Below are 23,790 nucleotides of genomic sequence, written 5' to 3'. Positions count from 1 at the left end.
CAGCCATCTAATAACCGAGCCAGCACCTTTCCACGTGAGGCCGAGAGCCCGGAAACTGCTCTCTGGGACTCTGTCCCCACACTGAAAACAATGGCTTGAACCGGACTGGGTGGTGGGGAGGAGGAAGAAGGGGGGAAAAAAGATGAATAAAGAAAAAGAGGTGACCTCTTCCAAGGTGTGATCTACAGGAGGAAATTGACTGGTGGTGATAGGTGATAGAGGCGGAGGAGGGAGGAATGGAGAACGCTTTCCATGATTCAGGCTTGAGTCACGGTGGAATTTGGTTTCATCTACTGATGTGGTGGAAGCAGGTTCTGTGGGGTACGGAACTTAGCTGGTGAAGTGGGGAGCCCTTTAAGAGAAAGAACAAGTTTACAAACACAAAATTAGATTTGGACGTGGATATTTATTTAGAATGAGAAAACTCTTAAAAAATAAGACTTTAAAAGCTGACATAACCGGAAAAAGAACATTATGTAACTATCATATATCTGGAACAGAGTATACCTTTCCTTTGATTATGAAAACCATGTAATGTTTTCTCTATATAGAAAGAATAGTAATTCTCTTTCCTCTAGCATGATGAACAGAAATTTGTTTTTTATCATCGCTTGTTAGGATGTATAAAATACTTAGCCTCACGCTATGACTTCAACACATACTCAGAAATCTAGGTTTTATTGTGGGGGGAGGTGTGAAGGAGGAGAACAGCAGAGTAAACCGGGACCTCAGCAAATACATTCTGAACTTTATGTAGGAAAACAACTCAAAACTGTGTTGAGAAGGAGGAACACTGACTGTGGCAGGTAGAACGATGCCCCCCTCCTGATACCCACCTAAGTTCTGGAAACTGTGAATACGTTAATTTACATGGCACTGGAGAATTTAGGCCACAGCGGAAATGAGGACTGACAGATGACCTTGAGACAATCTTGGGTTATCCGGGTGGGCCGAATGTAATCACCAGGGTCGTTAAAAATGGAAGGAGGAAGCAGAAAAGGAGCCAGAGTGACACAGTGTGAGGAGGACTCTGCTCCTGTTTGTGGGTTTTGGAGACGGAGAGAAGAGCCAGGAGCCAAGGAAGGATGGCAGGTTCCAGAAGCTGGAGAGGACCCCCTCCCCCCCCCACCCAGAGCCCCACAAGGAACCAGCCCTGCTGACACCGTGACTTTTGTCCAGTGAGACCCATATTGGACTTCTGATCTCAGAACTGTAAGCTACCAAGTTATATTGTTTAAGCTACTAAATGGTGGTCATTTGTTATAGCAGTAATAGAAACTAATGCTGGGGTTTCTCTAGCAGGCACCAAAATATACTGTAAAGCAACAGTAATAGTGTGTCACTAGCGCAGAAATTAGTGGCTTGATGAGCAAAATGAAGAGTCCGGAAACCCACGGACTGTGTGCATTTTGTGTTGTATCTTATGAAAGTGGCATCTGAAATCCAAGGGAAAAGAATGAATTAGTCAAAATATGAGGTTAGCGCTGTTGTAAAATTGTTATAAGCAAACATGACAACCTACACCAAAATAGAAGCCAGAGGGGATTTAAACATATTCAAAAGCTAAAGACAAACGTACTAGAAAAAAATACAGGGCAATAGTTTCACAATGTTCAGGTGAAGACTTTACTTGGAATGATTCTAAGAGAATCATTAGAGTTTTGATGACCTATAAAGAAAGATTCTGGAATCTCCAGAGCCATGTGACAGCAGATCTGAATAAATGTGATTGTGCCACAAGCACATCTGTAGTGTGCCGCTGAGGGCCTGGGGGGAACACCCACATTAGGTGTGGAGTGTAACAAGAAAGCTGAAACCTAATCAGCTGTGCTGTAAACTGACTCTCCTGAGTGGCTCCAGAAAGGTGCTTGTGTAAGTGCAGTGCCGTTAGCAGCTGGAGAAACGTGCGTGTCTCAGTGTGAAGGAATGGAAAGATCCTGCACAAGAACACCTTCTGTTCACGAACAAAACTGTAGCCTGGTCCTCTGCCTCGTTTGGTCAACTTCCATTCATGCTCGTCCTTTTTGGTAAAACAAAGCCAAGGAGGCACTTTTGTTCTAAAAGGTGGGCCATGGGTCAGTGTGAGGCAGCATTTGTCAGTTTGTTTTGAAGTGTGGACTCTGACGCCCCGAGGCTCCCTGGGAGCCTTTTGGGTGCTCCCAGGTCAAAAATCTTCCTAAAGATGGTGAGCCGTGACTGGCTTTGCCGTGATGGATTTGCAGTGATGATGGGGGGTAACCCTGCTAGCACTTGCGCAGCCTCGGGCAGTGACGCCAAAGTGTGCTGATGGCCAGTGGTCTGCATCACCACGTGCCCGTGGCAGGAACACTCTTGCTTCACTTCAGACTATCCCTGATGCTCAATACAAAGACACTATAATAATTTTACTAAATCCGAACCCTTGAGGACACATCCTTTTAACAGCCTGTGTGAGCGAGTGGGACGTACGCATGAAGCATGTGTGATGCACAGTAAAGTACAACAGTTCTTTGGCGGGTAAACCTTTGATCTGCGAGCTGAGCTAGCTGCTTTTCTCATGGGACATCATTTTTACTTGAAAGAACAGATAAGCTATGCTTTTCTGGCAGACATTTTCTCAAAAATGGACAGAATGATTCCATCACTTCAAGGAAAACGACTGATGGTATTGCCACTACTAAAATTTGAGCTTTCAAATGAAAATTACAATTTTGGAAAACTTAGATTTGCCCCCATGAGGGTTACACGTTGCCAGTGCTTAATAAGACTCTTGAATGCTACGGTGATAGTAATCACTGTGGTTTTTCAGTATGTATGTCAGCATTTAGCAGATCTGTGTAATTCAGTGAAGCAAGACTTTATAAATCAGTGGTGTCTAAAAATCTTTGCAGGGGTAAACGGTTATTTCGGAGTGCAAGACAGACTGATGGACTCTAATGTAACAGTACAAAAATGTTATCGATACATTTTAAACTCATTGTAGTTAGTAACCTTTAGGAAATTACCAGTTCCTGAGTTTTAGTATGTGAGAAAGAATGTTCACATTACCTGAAAAGGCTATTAAAATACTCCACCCTTTTTCCAGTCACATATCTTGATTGAGGCTACCCTTTTTTCATACGCCTCAACCAAAAAAACATGGCAACAGATCGAATGCAGAGAATCCGGCTGTGTTCAACTAAGCCGGACAGTAGAGATTTGCAAAAAGAAAAAAAAGTACAACAGTGCCTACTCTTCTTAGTAAATGTTTTGTTTCTGAAAATATTCTTCATAAAAATATTAATATGCAATGAACTTATTACTGTTATTTTAAAGGAATTACTACATATTTTTAAAACTCCCATTTTAATTTCAATACAGTAAATACCAATCGGTATAAGTGTCTCTCTCTCTCTCTCTCTCTCTCTGTCTCTTTCACACACGCACACGAGCTCCGGAACCACCAGGCTAGGACAATCAAAGTAGCCCCACCTCTGTTGCTACAAAAATCAGTTTAGGGAGGGACCCCCTTAGGGCTTCTGAGACTCAGGGATGTTGCGAAAGCTTGTTCACTCTGTGAAAGGCACCTTCATGGAGACACTCCTCTGGCTGGTGACGTGATTGGGGGGAAACCTGAAGTGCCTGGCCACTTGGCCGATAGCGCACGTCCGATTAGGGTGAAGCTGACACCCAGAAGGCAGAGCAGAGAAATAAAGACAAGAAGCCTTTGATGAGCACTCTGGCTGGGGAGTCAAGCCATCTGTGAATGTGAACCCCACCTTCCTTCTCAACCTTCTATTAGGTTGGCGCAAAAGTAATTGTATTTTTTTTCATTGACCTTTTAAACCACAATTACTTTTGCACCAACCAATAGTTATAGGAGCAAATGAGTCTCTGTTAAAGTCAGGTTGGAGGGGGTGTTTCTCTTATCTATTATCTGCCCATCAGTCACGCTGGAAACCTAGAGCTAGAGACTATTCGGTGCTCACCTGCTGACATCCATTCAGGCACTAGGTCATTCATTCATTCACTCATTCATTCAATCAGTTATTGAGTGCTTATTATGTGCCAGGCCCTGCTCCAGGATCTGGTCACATAGCCATGACCAAGGCAGATAAGGTCCCTGTCTTAGTGTTTCTTCATGTCAGTGGCGAGAGATGGATTATAAATAAACCACCTCAGTGAGTTAAAATAGGCTCATGTCAGACCGAGCTGTGCAGTGGCTCCTTTAAATCATAAGGTCAGGAAGCGCTTCTCTAAGTAGGAGACATTTAATTTAAAATTGGGACGATGAGAAGATCTACGATGAGAGCATTTCAGGCTGACGGAACGAGCATGCAAAGGTCCTGAGGCAGGAAAGCAGGAGCTCAAGTAAGCAGCAGGACCTCCACACACACGCCACCCTCTATTACTCAGCTGGCTGGTGGAGTTCCTTTACTCCAATTCCTTTTCTAGGAGGTGCCTTTGCACTTGGCCTGTCTGCTCCACTGTGGTGCCACAGACTTTGCCGAGCCCCTGACTTCCTCTCACCTGGACTGGGCTGGCATCTTAGCTCAAATCCATTCTCACACTGCCACCAGCACCACCTTTCTAAAACAAATCCGGCCTCACCCCTCTCCCTCTGAGAACCTTTCAATGACACCTCTTTTCTAAGGATAAAGTCACGCTCTCTCTGCGCCCTCCCTGGCCTGGCACAATCCGGGACTGCAGCCACAGTCCTGTGCAGGCACCATGGGGGTGGGGCGGTCACAGGCTCCGTGCTCAAGCAGGGCCTGACCCACATGTGCCTGCCATCAGGCCCTGCAAGTGACACTCTGGTGACAGTGAAAACCTGTGTCTCCTGGCCTCCTGCTTCAGATACGACTCACGCAGGCTTTTGGTTTCACTTGCGATTCTTTCAAATTTCGTCTCCCCAAGAAATATTTAAACTTGACATATGGTTATAACTTATTTTTGTTAGCTGGAGGCGCACTTCCCTTTGTTACAAATAAACTCCAGTAACTGACAACGATGCATCAGAACAGCAGACTAAAACAAGTAATAAAATGAGAAAAACTTAAGGAGAGGCGGGTACCGTGATGCCAGATGAGGTCTGTGCCACGCAGACCTCTGTGCCGAGGCCACAGCCGTGTCCCGAAGGAGGGTCCCAGCTTTCAGAGCCCAGCGTCCATAAAGGTTGCTCGGGAGAAGCACAAGTAATCTAACAGCAGAGGATAACTGAATGATATGTCACAACATCAGCGGCAATTGCCTGTAACGCGCACAGCTTAAGGTCGGTACGACAGCACGGGATTCTGACCAGGTAGCAGCTCTCCAGTGGGCTGCCGAATCCAGGTAGCAGTGGGCATCTGAGCAGCCAGACACACTGATCAAGCAGACAACCATGCTTCCAGACGCTCGCAGCCCGGGAGGGGAGCCCCCACACACGCTGCAACAACTGCTGACATCGACTGATGGGCATGGAAACGCCAGTGCAGTTGCTGCACTGTGTAGCTCCGTGACTTCTTCTCGGTATTTTCTCTGTTGCAATGCTCACTTCCATTCTTATCCCAAGTTTGGTACATGATGATTACTTTGAACTCTATCATGTAAATCACTTATCTCCCTTACATTAAGGGTCCCCCCCAACTCCCCTCCCTTCCCTCCCCCTGAGGTTTCATCTTCTTCTTTTGTTTGGGACGTATGCCCTTGGCTCCTCATTTTGCTTGTCTCTCTCTACTTGTTTCTCTCTATTAGGCAAAGCAGCTGTCTCTCCCAGTCTTGAAGGCGTGGCCTTCCGTAGAGACGAGCCTCACCCCTCAACCTTCCCTGAGCTCTTGGTCGGCTCTCTAACCTCATGATGATCCAAGCAGCCTGTTTTATTTTGAACAGCTCCCAGGTTTGGAGGGTAAGCCAAGACCCGTCAGTGATCCAAAGCAGGCTCTCAGCACCTAGATGCAGGCCGATTGGAAGCCAGACCCTCAGGCAGAAGCTTTTAAAGTACAAAGATATATATATATATATACACACACACACACACACACACACACACACACACACACTCCTGTTGGCCTTCAACTGTAAGCCCTGTGGACTCCAGGCCAGGTGCTATGGAGGTGTCCTCTGGCAGCAGCTGCGAAAATCAGGGCACCGGACAAGGATGTAAGCTCCTTTCTGTGAGACACCAGCAGGCTGGAGTGAGGCAGAGGAGAGCGTGGAGATCGGGTCCACCGGCCTTCCATTAGAGCACTTCCACGGGCCCTTAGAAGGGCCAGACCAAAGCTCCTGGATGAGCAAACAGGCCTGTTTTCTGGATGACCTTGGGGTGGTAGTCAGCCAAGACCTGTCTCTCTGATTCTTACAGTCTCATAGGACCCTGGAACACAGCCCTGCCCTGGCCTTGACAACCAGGCAATCAACAGGTGTCCCCTAGGCTGTAGCCCCCAAAACGAGGGTACAAAATGTCAAAGATGGTACCTGAGATGGAAAAACAATCATGGTGCCTGCCAAGTCTGAGCAAGGCAGAGTGAGCATGCAAACATGGTACCCACTGGCTTTAGCAAGGCAGAAGGAGAGAGCAAGAAAGGCCTGCCAGCGCCTCTGCCCCCAGAGAGTACCCCAATAGGCACCCTACCCATCCTGCTGCTGCTTTAAGATTAGAAAATAAATCTTCTCCACATACATTCTGGGTGCTTTCAGGTAGCTGCTTCGGTGCTGGGCCCTGGGGGGAGGCAAGTCTGAGCACAACCTCATTAAGAGCAGGTTTTCATCCACTGTAGCCCTTTGGGTCTTGTGGACATGGGACCGGTTGGTTTTTCAAGCCAGATGTTCTGGGGACTCATCTCTCTGGTGCAGCTCTTAAAAGCTGGGGTGCCTGATGTGGGGTACGGACGCTTTCACTCTTCAGGGAGCTCTGGGTCTGTAGGTTCCCTCCCAATGGTGGGTTGCCCCCCTAGGGACGTGGCTTACGCTGAGGCCGTCTCAGCCTCTCCTACCCACCTTGATGTGGCACTTTTCTCAGTTGCTGGTGTGAAGGAGCTGCTTGCCTAGTGTTCAGAGGGAATCGTTCCACATATAGCTGTAGATTTGGTGTGTCTGTGGGAGGACGTGAGTTCAGGATATTGCTACGTCAGCACCTTAACAAAGGAACTTACACTTTTCAGAATAAGGTGGTCTTTTCATACTTGGATTACAGATTAAGTTGCCTTGCGCTATGTGATGATTACATGAAAGCTCGTCACGGGCTGGAAGGTACTTACTGAAAGTGACAACTAACTGTGCTTTAGGATAAGTGACCTCTAGCTCTTTTTCCTCGTGGTAGTTAGGTTGCAGGGCTAGTTACCTATTTGGAGTTTCCTAGTGTGTGGTATAAGCCATGCCATCTGCACGCACAGAAATATGCATCCTTCTACTTTCTGTGGTAAAAGGAGAAACATCCCACCCATCCAAGTTAGGAGAGGAGCTAGGAGGGGCCGTTGGAATGTTGAGCCAGCCTATTATCTTAGCGATGAGGGCTCTGAGCACAAGAAAGTTGGAGTCTGCCCAGGTCACACAGCGGGTAGTAGGTGACGCTGGGACCAAGCTACAAGCCTTCGGTTTCCACTCCTTCACTCTCACGCTATATCTGCACGTGGCCCGTGTGTTTACGTACAGGGGAAATCTGTGATATTTTCATGCAGATTTGAATTTGGCTTCATACACTCCTGTTCACCCTGGCAGGTAAAACTGACTTTATACTGAACTTTGTACCTTGACTTCCATTTTATTATAGTTCACCCAGTAGAACAAAAATCACATTTTAAGACTCACTTTCAAGTTAAGTGATGAATTTTCAAAGAAAAGTGTGTGTTTGAGTTGGTCGGCGAGGTGACCAGGTCACCAGGGTGTGGGAGGGTTTCCAGCATCCTTTCTGGGAATTGTCGTCTCAGGGCCTCCTCTCCCCTGCGCCGCTCCCACTCGCAACCTGTTTTCCTTTAGGTCTATAATCTAGTAATATTCACATTTGCTAGAAATGGTGATGGTATTGTTTACTCAGTGCTTAAGGCCTTTCATGCTTTAAAACAAATGTTGAAAATTATTAACATTATTTTTCTTACCAATTGCTTTAACATTTCTGAAACACGACTGCTAAGATTCAGTCATACCATTTCTCTAATTCTACTCTTCTAATAATTTATGGCATTTAAACACATTGTGCTTTTTGTGTTGAAAGATACGTATTTTGGAAACGTTCCTGTTCCTCTTTTTTTTTTTTCATTTCTGTAAAGAAAACACTACCACTGGAGACAGACCATTTGACTGAGCTACAGCTATTTGTGACTAAGCATTAATCACTCTTCTGTTCTAGTAGAGAATCCCCATAATAATTCCCCTTGTTATCTGCCAGGGGATGTCTACAGCCATCCTATATAATGTCATTCCGTCTGTTCTGAGGACCCTAGATATGTGTCACTTGCCTTGGCCTGTGACCATTTCATTATCCGGCCTCTGAGAATCTTTCCAATAGCTTCAGTTGGACAAGCACTGACACCTTCTAGCACAGCTCCCATTGTCTCTGGCTTTCAAGCCTTTTGTTATGTGCTGTTCAGAGGGGATAATAAGCTTTCTCTCTTCCTTTATTTTCCATACCACATTCTATTATTATTTTTCTTACCAAACTTAAAGCCTATATTTTTAAGTGGTTGTCTTTTCTCTTTTGGAAATCCATGCCAATTTCTATTGTTTACTGAATACTATATTACTTTCAGATTTGTCCTCTCTGCCAAGAGCTTTATTTATTAGTTAATATTACAACTGCAAAATCTTTCCACTTAAATCTTTCAAAACCCTGGTCTGTCTACAGAGTTTTCACCATTAATCTCATGTCTGAAGCAAAAGATATGTTATTATCTTACAACATTATCTCATGTTTGAACTCCCTACACATATTTTACGTTAAGTTCTCCCTTTTTTAATCACGTCTGTATTTTCTTATTCAGTCTCTTGCCCACTATCGCTTAATTTAATAACTACTTAGACCTTAACCATATTTCCACACTGGACTGATATCACTTGGGGAAGACAGACATGGTTCTTGTCTTCAGGACGCTTACAGACCAGGAAGGGAGAAGACTTATCATTTTATTCAACAAGCGTTTCTTAGCACCTAAGTCCCTCATTGACTACAGCTAAGAGACGACAAATAGCAACTACCTAGAGACGAAAGAGTAAACAACAGCAGGCAACGGGGAGGGAAATAAATGCTTGAAACATGGCCAAAACAAGTGGGTGTCCATGGCTTTTTTTGTCTCCTAACTTCTCACCTGAGGGTTGTCTGGCAACTTGATTGCTGAACTACACAATGGGTGCAGAGAGACAGCCTCCAAGAAAGACCCTGGATTTCTGGCCAAAGAACCAAGGAAAGAGGCCCCAGTGAGCTAAAGAATGCAGTGGGTGGATAATCTTTTCTTTTTACATTTTTCATTCTCTCTTGGTCCAGCCATGAAGCCAGCTCACCTTGCAGAGAAACACCGCTGTGGTGGTGTGAATAGGTACCTACAACTCCAAGAGAAAACCATCTCTGTGGCCAGAGGAACTGGGAAGAGAGGCCCCGGGGAATCAGACAATGTCAGGGGAACCCCAGACAGAAGTAAGTTGGAGAAGGTCATCCTTTAAGTCTGTCTGTGAATCTGTACAAGTCCTACGCTCGTCCAGAGCTGTGAATGCACGTAACAGACCCAAAGACAAAATAGGAACGCCTTGGAAAAGTAAACTGTCATAGGAAATACTACCCACAGGAGGCAAAAAGGAACTTGCAGTCTCCACCTAACCTGGCTGAGTGCCTGCTAAACAGACAACACAAAATCAGCATTCCCGAAGGACTTAAACAGGACCAAGAGGATCACAACACGATACTTAATGTGTTCCAGATATAATGCAGAATCACTTGATCTAAACAAACCGGGAAAATATGACCATTTCTCAAGGGAAAAGAGAATACGATGCCAATAGTGAGATAACTCAGATAGTGCAATGAGTAGATAAATTCTTTAGTCTTATAACAATGCTTGAAAGAGATGAAAGGTAAAAATAAGTTCTCAAAAGAGAACTAAAACTATTTTTAAAAATAACAATATTTTAGGACTGAAAAATAAATATAATACAAAAAGTTTTAAATTAACTTGATGGGCTCAATAGTGAAATGGAGATATCAGAAAAAGACACTAGAAATCAATCAATAGAAATGATCCAATCTGAAGTATAGGGAGAACAAAGATTCAAAACAAAGTTAATAGGGCCTTAGAGACCCGTGGGGCACTATCAACATTTTTAACATTTATTTCATTGGAGACCTAGAAGGAGAAGAGGTAAGAGATTGGTGCAGAAAAATTATTTTTTAAAAATGGCATTCTTAAAACTTACCACATTTGGGAGAAAACATTAACCTCAATGAACCTCATTTAGGAAAGACTTGAAGAAAACAACGCCAAGACACAATATAATCAAACTGCAAAAGGAAAGAGGATGGAAGCTGTGGTGGGGGGTATGCGAGAAAGACAGAGAAAGACTGACTGAGACAGAAAGAAAGACACAGAGGAAGACAGAGAGGAAGCAAAAATAAGAGAAAAATAAGACGAGAAAAGCAGTAGATAAAAACAGCACTACATATAGTGGGAAAAATACTGAATTAGTGAAGATTTCTTACCTGAGGCCAGAGTGGTCAGAAGACATGGAACATCTTCCAAGAGCTGAAAGGAAAAACAAAACAAGAAACTATGAACCCAGAATTCTATACGAATCAAAAATGTTCTTCACAAAAGAACGCAAAATACATTTTCAAATGAAAGAAAATTAAGAGAATTTGACACCAGTAACCAGCTGCTTAAGCAAATGTTACAGGCTAAGGCAAACATAGAACTTCCAGAATAATGAAGAGAAATTATTAATATCTGGACAAATATAATAAAGTATTTTTCTCCTTTTAGCTGCTTAAAATGTGTATGATGATTGAAAGCAAACAATATAACATTGTATAGTGAGGTTATCAATGTTTGCAGTTATAAGACATATGACAATGACATAAAAGGGATGAGGGATAAGATACTGATATGTTAGCAAGGCTTCTTTCTGTGGTTTGCTTAAAATGAGAAATTAACTGTAACAAGATTATAAAAGTATGTTGTAACATATAGAGCCACCAGTTTAAAAAAAAAGAAAGAAAGAAAAAAGCAATGAAAAGGTTTTATTAAAAAGATAAAAATAAATGGAATATAAATAAATTTTTAATAATACATTCAAAAAAAGCATGGAAGGGGAGGACAGGAACAACAACAACAACAAAAAGGACAAATAGAAAAATAAAATGGCCTAAATTCAACCATATCAATAATATTACATGTAAATAGTATAAACACACCCAGTAAAACACAGAGATTTTCACACTGAATTTACAAACAAAACTTCAGTATATGCTGTTTATAAGAAACCCACTTTAAATATAGCAACAGGTCAGAAGTAAAACTATGGGAAATGTAATATGCAAACACTAATCCAAAGAAAGCTGGAAAGGCCAAATTAATATTTAAAAAGTAGATTTTAGAGGAAAGACAATTATCACAAACAAAAACAAAATACATAATGACAAAAAGGTCAATTCACCAATAAGACAATCTTATGTGTGTGCCCCTTACTACAGAGATTCAAAATATATGAAGCAAATCTGATAGAATTACACTAAAGTTTCAGCAACAACAACAACAACAACAGACTGTTAGAGCTAATAAACAATTCAACAAAGTTGCAGGATACAAAAATCAACATATAAAAATCCATTGCATTTCTATATACTAACAAGGACAATCCAAAAAGGAAATTAAAACAATTTCGTTTATGATAGAAAAAAACAAAACAAAAAAACCTAGGAATCAATTTAGCCAAGGAGATAAAAGACCTGTACACTGAAAAGTACAAGAAATTGCTGAAAAAAATTAAAGAAATCGAGAGACAGCCCATGTTCATGGACTGGAAGAATTAATACGCTAACTGTCAGACAATACTACTCAAAGTGATCTGCAGACTTAATGCCATTCCTTTCATTATCCAAAGGTTATTTTTCTTTCACAAAAACAGACAAGCCCATCCTAAAATTCATTGGAATCTCAAGAGACCCCAAATGACCAAAATAATCTTGAAAAAGAACAAAGTTGGACTCTCACTTCCTCATTTCAAAGCCACAATCATCCAAAGAGTGTGATACTGGCAAGTGAACAGACATTTGGACCAATGGACTAGAATAGAAAGCCTATAAATAAACTATTGCATATGGTCAGCTGATTGTTGACAGAGATGCCAAGACCATTCGATGGGGAAAGGCCAGTCTTTTCACATTAATGGTGCTAGGAAAACTGGATATTCACCAGCAAAAGAATGAAATTGAACCCTTCGTTTATACAATATACAAAAACTCAAAGTTGTTCAAAGAGCTAAATGTAAGAGCTAAAATTGTAAAACTCTTACAAGAAAACAGGGAAAATGTTTATGATATTGGATTTGGCAATGATTTCTAGGATAGGACACCAAAAACACTGGCAAGAAAAGAAAAATGCATAAATTGGACTTCATCAAAATTTAAAGCTTTTATGCTTTGAAAGACACTATCAAGAGAGTGAAAAGGCAACTCACAGAATGGGAGAAAATATTTGCAAATCACTCCCACAACTCAACAACAAAAACCAACCAAATTAAAAAATGGGCAAAAGACTTAAATAGACATTTCTCCAAAGAAGATATAAAAATGGCCAAAAAGCACATGAAAAGGTGCTCAACGTCACCTGTCCCTAGGGAAATGCAAATCAAAACCACAATGGAATACCACTTAACACCCAATAGGATGACTATTAAAAAACAAAACAAAACCAAAACCCAAAATCAAGAGTTGGTGAGAATGTGAAGAAATGCGAATCCTGTGTATTGCCAATGGGCATGTAAAATGTGCAGGCACTGTGGGAAACAGTTTGGTGGTTCCTCAAACAGAATTACCATATGATCCAGAAATTCTCCTTCTAGGTATATATTTTAAAAAACTGAAAGCAAGGCCACAAATATTTGTACACCAATGTTCACACCAGCATCATTTACAACCGCCAAAAGGCGGAAGCAAACCTAATATCCATGAACAAGTGAGATTATTTGTTTTAAGTAGCATGTACATACACCAAAATATTATTTATCCTTAAAAAGGAATGAAATTTCGCTAAAGGCTACAAAACTCGATGAACCTTGAAATCATTATGCTAAGTGAAAGAAGCCAGCCAGACACAAAACGACTAATATTTCGTGACCTCATTAATATGAAGTACCTAGAACAGGCAATTACGTAGAGACGGAAAGCAGAATAGAAGTTACCAGGGATGATGGGGAGGGGGGGTAGGGAATTAATGTTTAGTGGCTACGAAGTTTCTGTTTGGGTTAATAAGAGTTCTGGAAATGGATCATGTTGAGACGGTTGGATAACCTTGGGAATGTACTTAAAGCCACTAAAATGTATACCTACAAATGTCTAAATGGTAAGTTTTATCACAAGTATATTTTACCACATTGACCAAGTAAAAACTTTAAAAAAATCTATCGAGTTTAAAAGAGGAAAATCTGCAATTGTACTTAGAGACCTAAAGACCTCTCTCAGTAACTGAGAGCAGATCTAGGCCAAAAATCAGCAACGATGTAGAAAAACTGAAAAACATTACCAATAAACTTAATCTCACTCATATTTATAGAATACTTTGCCAAAAACAGTAGACCATACATTATTTTCAAGTGTCCAGGAAACATTCACCAAAACAGACCTTATTCTGGACCATAAAACATACCCTAACAAATTTAAAAGTACAAAAAGCATTTCAAGTTTTTTCACTGACCATAATAGAATTAAACTAGAAATCAATAATAGGAAAATACCTGAAAAAAAATCCCCAAATAGTTGTAAATTAAAAAATGTACTTCTCAATAGCTAATGGGCCAGGAGGACATTTCTAGGACAATTATAGAAGTTTAAATTGAATAGAATTGAAAAGGCAATATAGCATATTTGTGGTATGCAAAAGAAACTGGAAAAAAGAAGAGTACATTAAATCCAAAGCAGGAATAAAATAATAAAGAAAAGAGCAAAAATCAACAAAGTTTAAAATGGACAATAGGAGAAATTGAATCCAAACTAGTTCTTTAAAAAGATCAATATAATTAATAAATTAGTAACTAGGCTGATCAAGAAAAAATTAGAGAATACACAAATTGCAAGTATCAGAAATGAAAGACTGGACTCCACTACTGATCCCATAAACATCAAAAGAACAAGCGAACACTATGACCAACTCTATCCTCATAAATTAGCAATTAAGATTAAATGGACCAATTATTTGAAAGACACAAGCTACCAAACCTTGCTCAAAAAGAAACAAATAGTTCCATATTTATTTTTAAAAACTGGATTTGTAGTTTAAAAAAAACACAAAACAAAACTTCCCACTAAGAAAACACCAAGGCTAAATGACCTAATTCATTGGTGAATTCTACCAATCTCTTCCAGAACACAAGAGGAAAGATCTCTTCCCAATACACTTTACGAGGCATTACTCTGATACAGAAGTCATAAAAAAGACAAGAGAACTAGAGACCAATATGCTTCAGGAAAAGAGTCATAAAATTATCAGCAAGATAGAAGCAAATCAAATCTATCCATATATGAAAAGGATAATACATCACAAGCAAGGGAGGTTCATTCCAGGAGTGCAAGTCTGGCCCAACAGTCACGTCAGTCAGTGTAACTTGCCATATTCGCAGAAGAAGGAAAAAAGCACACATAGTCATCTCAATAGATGAAATTATCTTTTGAAAAAAAATTGAAATTCAATGTAATTCATCACATTGAAAAATAAGAAAAAACAAATGTTCAGATGCAGAAAAAGAATTCAGCAAAATTCAATATCTGTTCCTGATTTATAAAACAAAAAAGTGCCAGCAAACTAGGAATAGACTTTGTGTTAGTTTCCTAGTACTGTCATAACAAAGTACCCCAAACTGGTTGGCTTAAAGAAATAGAAATTATTGCCTCATACTTCTGGAGGCCAGAAGTCCCAAAATCAAGGTATGGCAGGGCCGTGCCCTCGCTGACCATTCCAGGGTAGAATCTTTTGCCTCTTTTCGCTGGCAATCCTTGGTATTCTTTGGCTTAGTCCATTCACATGACTGTCTTTTATCTGTATGTCTTCAGCTTGTCATTCTTCTCTATATGTCTCACCACACGATCCAGCAATCACACTCCTTAGTATTTACCCAAAGGTGTTGAAAACTTATGTCCACACAAAACCCTGTACATAGATGATTATATCTGTTTTTATTCCTAATTGCCAAAACTTGGAAGTACACAAGGCGTCCTTCAGTAGGTGAGTGGATACACTGTGGTCTATCCAGACAGTGTGGTATTATTGTTATAAAAAGAAATGAGATCGGCGTGCTGAGAGCACCACAGCCAGGCACCGGGACATGGGCTTCTTCCCTGTGCACAGGTCTCCTGAGTCTTAGGGTGTGGGGGTGTGTGTGTGGAGGGCTTGAGATTTCTGAGCTGCTGAAAGCCCAGAGCTGCCTCTGTCCCCTGCTGTTAACCCCTGCGTGTGTCTCTGCAGCTGTAATTGTCCTTTTGCAGCAACACCCAGAAAAGGTGGGGGCTGGGAAGGGAGGTGTCTGCCGTCTCACAGTCCAGCAGTGTCACATTCTTCCCAGCCTCTGCCCTAGGTCACAGTTGCAAAGCAGCTTTTTCCAGGTCCTGAGCAGCACAGCTCCTCTGTCATCTGACATACTCTTCAGTTCAGGGACCAGCTTGAGACTCTGGAAGGGTGGGGCTAGGACTGCTGTGGGAGAGTGGGGGAAGGGGCCCAGGTATGGCTTTTGCTTTTTCGTTTGCCCGAGGCCCCAGCTGGAGATCTCCGCTGAGGTTACTGCCTCAAACACGGGATACCCTGCTCTCTCCGCAGGAAGATCAGCTGTGGGACACAGAGAAAGAGCCCATCTCCTGGCTCTTGTGATCTCTGGTCTGTGCCCTGCCCACTCCCCTGCGTCTCGACACGGCTCCCTTCCCTCTTCCCCTGCTCACCTGTTTGCCCACCTTCGAGTAGTCCTCCTGTGAGGGTCTGTGTGATGAGCAGAGTGCTTGGATGGGTTATACATGTTCAATTTGTGGTACGTTCCGGAGGAGAGCTCAAGAAGACCACCTCGCTGCTGCCATTCCTCTAGACTCCATTCTTTGATTCAGCTGAGCTGGTGGTAGAATCTAGACAAGGATTGTGCTGAATGGAGTGTTAAACCATTGGGTTTATTCCTGCTCCGGGCTCCAACACACTTCAGGGAAATGTTCCATTCTCACCAATAGTGGTGACCCAACCATGCTCTGACCTCTAAGAAGAAGGGCATGTGGGGCTGTTGGCAGCTCATGTCATGCACATCTTCAGACAGTGCTGGAATCTTGGGGGAAGAGACACTCTATTTCCGTTGGCTGACAGGATATGACGTCATCCTGTGGCAGTTGGTGGGCATCTTGCTTTCGTAAAGGGAAAGACCACCTGAGAGCGACGCCAGCACAGAGGGAAGGAGGCAAAGCCAACAGGTCAGGAGAGGGGATTCCTGTTGACATCATTGAGCACACAGGAAGGAGAATCTCTCACAGAAGCCCCTGTGGACTTCCTATAATATCTCATTGGCCAAAACTGGGTCATGAGTCCCTGCCTCATCCAGTCGCTAGCAAGGGGTTAGGGGAGGGGAGTGATTGCCATAACCGACTTGGACCAACTGTGATTCCTTCCAACTGAGCATCCACAGGAAGAAGGCAGCATGTGTGCTATGTGAGCAAGCAACATCATCCTGCCACAAAGGAGAAATGGACAAGGGAGCTGAGGGTTCAAAGCCAAGGGAACAGAAGACCAAGAGGGTACCCCTTGCAAAGGTGCAGAGTTGTGTCAATTAAGTCCAAGTATTACATCACTCCACACTCCTCAAACTGGAGGATGCAAAACAAGAATATCCAATACATCTTCTGAAGCAAGACATTTATTGAAAGGTTTGGAAAACCAAGTACTTTAATAGGAACCATTCCTTCTCACAGAGCAGGGGAGGGAAGAAGGGCCTCAGGAAAAACAGTCCAGTCTCTGAAGTTTCACCCAGTTGGGGGCCGAAGTGGTGGACCTGCAGCGAGGGTGGTCTCTCCTCTTGTCTCCCAGGGATCTCCAGGCTGTGTCCTCCAAGGAGGTGCTTCTGAAGGCCCCGCGATGCTGGATGCCACGGCGATGCCAGATACCCTGGCTGGGAATCCCACGCAGAGAACGCCACGGCACTTTGCACATCTCCATGTCCGCTGGACCACGTCCTCTCGCCCACAGCTCCTTGCACACACCATGTGTATTTCTTGTACTGCTGCCATCTCAGTTTGCACCCAGCCTCTGGCCGATCTCCCCCACCACATGGTCGGGTCGGGTCCCTGGACCTCAGCTTCGTCCCGTTCAGCCTTTAAAATGCAGGGAGCCCGGCCTGACCTCCCCAGAGTCTTGTTGTAGCCCTGCCTTGCCACACAAAATCTAAAGAGGCTTTATTACCTGACTGCGTTTGCAGAACCCTTTCTTGGGTGGCAGACAGAAGAGTTTTCTTAAAAAGTTCAACTATCTCCTAGCGACCTGCCGCTGGCCCTGCTTGATTTCTTCTGGGTTTCCACTGCTGCTGCTGGTGCTGTGGCTGGAGAGAGAATCCCCAGGGTGACACTGGGGGGGCTGGGCTAAGGGTGGCGGTGCTGGAACCAGGGCTGAGCTCGGGAGTTGTGGTTCTGGAGTCCCGGCTGGTCACAGAAGTGGCAGTCCTGGAGCCTGGTCTGTACTCGGGAGTGGCGGTCCTGGAGCCACAGCTCAGCTCTGGAATGGTGGTCCTGGACCCCCAGCTGGGCTTGGGAGTGGCAGTGTTGGATCCCGTGCTGGATGGGGGGCTGGTGGTCCTGGACTCAGAAATGGTGGTGCTAGACACCAGGATGGCTGTAGGACTGGCAGACTCCTGGGCCTTCTGGCCTGGCTCATGGTCCATAGGCTGCTGCTCTGCCTGCTGGGAACTGGACCGCTCGGATTGAACCTCCTGGGCTGGGGACGGACTGTGGCTCTGGAACTCAGGAGGATGGAGGGCTTTACCTTGATGGTGCGATACTGGAGTTTTGGTTTTTGTGTGTGTAAGCTGCGGTACACTACCACGATGTTGTTATTGTAGGTTTTGTTTGACAATGTGTCCTTGACGTCTTCTCAACGAAAGCCCAGATTCTTCTATTACCGAGGGGTCTACGACATCACTGGGGGGCTCAACGTAAGGCTTCAGTTCTTCCTCTTGGCCCACGTTTAGCCAAGGATGTGGCCTTCAGATTTTCTCTCTGCTCAGGGTTGAGGGTTAGCAGTTTTTTGAGGAAGTTTTGTACGTCAATGGATAGATAGGGAGGCACCGCATACTGCCCGCTGCCTGTCTTCTTCGTAAGCTCTTTCCAGCTCTTTGCCTCGAAAGGGATGGCGTTCGTAAGCATCTGGTACAGCAGCACTCAACGCTCCAGATGTCCGCGGCACGACCTTCATATGTTTGGCCCAGGAACAGTTCTGGGGCTGCATACAGGGTCTGCCACAGGACGTGCTGAGTTGATGGACATTGGAGGAAGCTCCAAGTCCAAAGTCTCCAAGCTTAGCATTCATCTGAGCGTCTAACAGCACGTTCTCTGGCTTCAGGTCCCGGTGAGCAATGCCCTTCTCCTGGCAGTGTGCACTGCTGACACCAGCTGCCGGAAGACGCCACGGGCCGTGTCCTCTGACATGCGGCCATTGTCACGCAGGAAGCTCAGCATGTCCTCTCCAGGCACGAGCTCTATGACTAGGAAGAAGGATTCCTCCCAGCTGATCACGTGGAATAGTTGGACGATGTTCAGATGGTGCAAGTCGGCCATGCAGCGGACTTCGTGCAGGAGGGATCTGCGCATTCTGTAGCTGACCTCTTGGTGGATGATTTTCACAGCCACCTTCGTCTCCGTGAGAATGTGCTTGCCCAAGACTACCTTGGGAAAGGTGCCCTCTCCGAGGCTTCCCTGGAGCTCGTAATGGGCACTGAGGGGCTCCCGTCAACACGGATGTCTGTGATGTCACATAACATGGTGACCCGCTAACTACGTTTACTGACGATGCTATGCTCTCCAACTGTGCTACCAAACAATAGCTATACTAATTACGCTGACTAATATACTAACTGTATCGACAATATTACTGTGCTAATAGACAATAATAACTATACTAACCACTTACTATATATACCAAGGGGAAAAGAAGGAGAAAACACACTAAAAGGTCCAAGTGCAACAGGTCACCACCACTCAGCTTCCTGGGCTGTAACGGACAGCGAGCTCAGCCCAGCCAGGGCCTCTTTAGCAGCTTTGGGTCCTTCCCTCACACGGGTGCTTTATGAGCTCAGAGCCAGAAACTGACCATATATGGTTAAGGATAAAATACAGTGGTTTTCTGTTTGGGGTTTTAAGACCCCTTTACTCTGAATAAAAGAGGCGACCCCAGAGAAATTTTTATCTATGTGGGATATTAAAGACTGATGTTTACTTTACTAGAATTTAAAGTCTGTAGGATGCTTAAAAAAACAACAACAACAGACGTGTGTATTAGAATGTTTTTCCAGGGGTGGATAGTGTTGCAGTTTGAAAAGCCCTTAAGATGATTTGTTTCCACTCCCTTAGCCCAAGAAATGGTGCTACCCTTTGAGAAGCACTACTTGCGTGTATAATAAACTAACTTTTTATGTAAAATGTCCATTTAAAAGGTATCTACAAGCAATTGTTCTTTAAAACCACCTTGTGAGTATTAATACCGTAGCTTAGCTGAGTAGTTCCCTCAGAAAATACTTTCAGGTATGTATTAATTTTGGATAACTTCTTTTTTTTTAAATAAATGGAACCTTGTTAAAAGTGAAAAAAAAAAAAAAAGAAAAAAAGAAATGAGCTATCAGGCCACAAAGACATGGAAGGATCTTAAATGCTAAGTGAAAGAAGCCCACCTGAAAAGGCTATATACTGTGTGATTCCAACTAGATGACATTCTAGGAAAGGCAAAACTATGGAGACAGTAAAGAAATCAAGGGTTGTCAGGGGCTGGGGGGAGGAAGGGATACATAGGAAGAGCAGAGAGGATTTTTGGGGCAGTAAAACTATTATTTTCTATGATACTATAATGACGGGTACAGGTCATTACACATTTCTCAAAGCCCATAGAATGTCAGCACCAAGAGTGAGCCCTAAGGTAAACTATAAACTCTAATAATAATGTATTAATATTGGCTCAGCAACTGTTACAAATGTGCAACACTAACGTAAGATGTTAAAAAAAATAGGGAAACTAGGTGGTGTGTGAGGGGATATATGAGAACTTTGTACTTTTTGCTTAATATTTTATGTCGATATAAAACTGCTAAAACTGTCTATTTTCATAACTCTCTAATTAAAAAAAAATTATAGCCTCTCATTGACCACCCTCTTTTGTTTTTTACCAACATGTAAAACAGGGGTGTAAGTTTTACTAACATTACCTGTTCTCATCCCTGTTCTTTCTGTGCTTGATTTCCCAGCATGTAGAAGACAAATTCTCCTCTCTTCCCAGTCAAAAATAACCACCAGCAGAGGGCGCTAGAACGCAGCCATCCCCCTCCAGCGTGCTCTGTGCGCTTGGCTCTCACTGTCCCAGGCGTGACCATGGGAAAATTTAGTGCAGGGGTTTTCAAAGAATTTAGAAGCTTTGCGTGTATTCTGCAGGGTGCTTTATGAATATTCGTGAAGAAAGCAGACAAGTACTTTGGACACCAGAAATACACTTTTTACTGGAGGATAATGTGTAAGGAAAGTCGAAAGATTTTTTTCATTTTGTAGACACTACAGTTCTCAGTGTAGCTGGGTTCTCAAGAAAATTAAATTTCAGTTAACAACTGTTAAGTGAGGGATCCAAGTTTTGGCTTTTTTTTTTTTTTCCCCAAAGAAAATTCCTAGTAATGAGAGAGAATGAATGGAGATATTAAAAGCTTCGTTTAAGCATACATTTCTCAGAACTATTTAATTTGTGAAATCATTTTATTTTCAGGTCTTTGGGTATCTGAGGAACGTTAAAGTTGCTAAGAGGTTCATTAAGAGTTTCGTTTAGCTTCCTCAGTAAAGTTCTGAATGTGATTTTGCTTTATTCCCAGAGGTTATCCAAGAAAGGAAGTGGAGAATGTTCTTTTAGAAAGCATGAAGTGGGAAAATGTTTAAAACTATTTATAGCAGCACTTAGCTGTGGAAATCCCAGACTTTACCATCTATTTATAGTTATTCTTTGGGTTAAAAGGGTGAAACCAGAAATCTTGAAAATGCTGTATGCTTTTATCCAGCAGTTGAAACTAATAAGCTGTCTTTTTGTGGTTATGATAACCAGATACTTAGAAGAGTAATTCTGGAAATGACAATAAATACATCTTGGTTAAGGGAAACAAAACGGTCTAAATCTTAAAGAGCAATGTTTTTCCTGATTAAGTGATTCTTACTTGGTTTTCTTGTGTTTTTGACTTCACTGCAAATTGGATTCTGTCTGTAGCATGTGGGCTACCTAATGAAAAGTAGGAAGGAGAGAGGGTTTACAAAAATCTGTGGGGGAGCAGGGGGGGTGCTAACGGATGAATTTCCGACACTGGTTGATTAAGTTGAATAAAAAGAAGGCCAGGTCAAATTACCAAGCCTCAAACAGCAGACTTGAAACATTCCTCTGAAGAATACCAATTTCTGAAAATGCCAGCCTTTAACATGTGACATAGGCTTTGCATATATGAAGCTTGGACTATATAATATTGGGACCCTTAGGAACTTGACTGTGTTATCTTAATTATGTTTTCTGGAGGGAAAAGACAAGTTAGGCAGGGATTGTAGGAGAATGTTCAGAGCTCATGAGAGCTTGGCTGGGGTGGAGGCCGCGATCTGGAGGGAAGGGAGAGCTGCAAGTCCCGAGAATACAATCGGTTGCCTTCCTGGGGTGTTCAAGTGTTAAGCATGAACTTCTTCCAGCCAAAGGGAAACGCTCGTCTTAATCATAATGTAACCTTTGGCTGTGTGATATTTTAGAGATAATTAAGAAGGGAGAAATACAGTGGTAGGAAAACAACAAAATCACGTTGCCTCAGCTTTCTTGGCGCACGCCCGCCCCCCACAAAATCCCACCTGCCTAGGGGTTATTCATGATCAGTACTGTGGCTCTCTAAGCAGACGCTGTAGAACCCGTGCTTTGTGGTAAGCAGCGTAGACAGCAGAACCACAGCGCAATTGTGTGTGCACAGTGCACAGAAGCATTTTATCTACTGCTCCATTTTTTAAGTTCTATTCTGCTGCCTGGGCGGATCCGGGGGTCACGCCAGAGCACACCCCAAGCCTCCTTGGGAACCTGATGGTCCTGCCTCGTAAGCTGAGGATGAACCCCACCCAGCCTCTTCGTTTCCACCCACCTGTGCCAGCGACCTCTTCTTTTCGATTCCCAAATCGCTAGTGGCTGAGGCCATCCGTTTGTCACTTAGTCACATGCTGCCTTACGCCACCTCTGACGCCACTGTCCCTTCTTTGCTTCCTGTCGCAGCTCCACTTGAGCACTGGCTTCCTGTGGCCGTGTGGTTTGTCGGTCGGCACCGCTGGCACCTGTCCTCAACACCCTCGGTTTCTTTTGTTGAGGACCTGACTGGTCTCCGTGGAAACGACACTCTCTTCACCAGATGGAAACTGGGGTGGCAAGTTAGGCCCTGGAATCCTCACTCTATTCCTGCCATCAACATTTCGAGTGATTCTAGACAATCACTTAGCATCGCTAAGTCTGTTTCCTGTGGTCTGAAAGGAAAGACGGGGCAGGTAATCCTTAAAGTTCCTCTGGTTCCAGAGCTTCGTCTCCCTCCCCTCCCCCCCCCCCAGGACTGCACTAAACTCTGAGGATGACGAGACCATCCCATTCACAACAAGCCCCCAGGACTGCAGGTAACACCTGTAATTCCAAACCCCGCAGCCCCCACCCTGAGTATTGGAAGGAAGTCCAGGCAGGTTAAGGAAGAGACGCTGCCCCACTCAGAAGCTGTGGGCTCTGCAGAAAAGACGACTCCCACAGTGAACTGGCCTTTCCACGTCCAGATGAGATATGGACACAAAGCACTTGGCCCAGAGGCGTCACCGGGCCCAGTGAGCAGATCCCCAGTAGATGGAGCTGTGACGAGGACAAGGGGCGTCGCCTCTACCTCTCTGTGTCTTGTCCTTGAATCTTGGCTGCGGCTGTCTGCTAGACTTCGCCTGGTCTCATCAGGAAAGGCTGGGGCCGGTCACCGGTTCTCCATGACAGGGGGCTGAGTCCAGAATGCCACCAGGCGGGAGCCGGAAGCGGAGGTGCTATGCAGGCAGGCGTGGGCAGTCAGGGCAGGAGCTGGGGTCCCCGGAGCTGAAGTTCAAGAGTGGCTTCTCTTTCCTCGTGGATCCCAGCTGTGCTTACTGGTGGTGGCCTGGGAGTCACAGTTCCCAGCTCTGAGCGCTTGCCAGCCAAGGTCCCCACGTCATCATTCCTCTTTGCCATGACAGAAGTTTTTATGGGGGGAAAACAGACCCCTTGTGGTTACTGTTAATCCTTCCTGGCATCGCTATGCCTTTTTCCAACTGCGGCGGCTCCCGGGCCCTTAGCTGGCTCAGGGGTGGGGATGTGTACCCCCTACTTCTCCTTTTACAGGCCGACTAGTGTGTTTGAGATTTGGTAATATTTTTTTGGGGGGGAGAGG

General features: G+C 43.9%; 1 protein-coding gene across 3 annotated transcripts in view; it reads right to left on the bottom strand.

The window, feature by feature from the left end:
* Window positions 1–116: 116 nt before the first annotated feature.
* The window catches only part of MCPH1 (microcephalin 1), a 254,860-nt gene continuing 231,186 nt past the window's right edge, over window positions 117–23,790 (bottom strand). For 2 of the 3 annotated variants that reach the window (XM_074329290.1, XM_074329291.1), the window contains exons 15-16: window positions 10,622–10,664; window positions 118–352 (exon numbers count right to left, since the gene is read on the bottom strand). In XM_074329290.1, coding sequence (XP_074185391.1) covers window positions 331–352; window positions 10,622–10,664 — 65 coding nt within the window. In that variant the 3' untranslated portion in view covers window positions 118–330. Of the gene's footprint in view, window positions 353–10,621; window positions 10,665–23,790 lie in introns of all 3 variants that reach the window. The other variant, XM_074329292.1, reaches the window with a different exon arrangement.

Source organism: Rhinolophus sinicus, linkage group LG04 (genome assembly GCF_036562045.2).
Source record: "Rhinolophus sinicus isolate RSC01 linkage group LG04, ASM3656204v1, whole genome shotgun sequence".
In the NCBI taxonomy this organism is placed as follows: domain Eukaryota; kingdom Metazoa; phylum Chordata; class Mammalia; order Chiroptera; family Rhinolophidae; genus Rhinolophus; species Rhinolophus sinicus.
The sequence above is the reverse complement of the archived record's forward strand: the minus strand, read 5'-3'. Positions and strand labels throughout refer to the sequence as shown.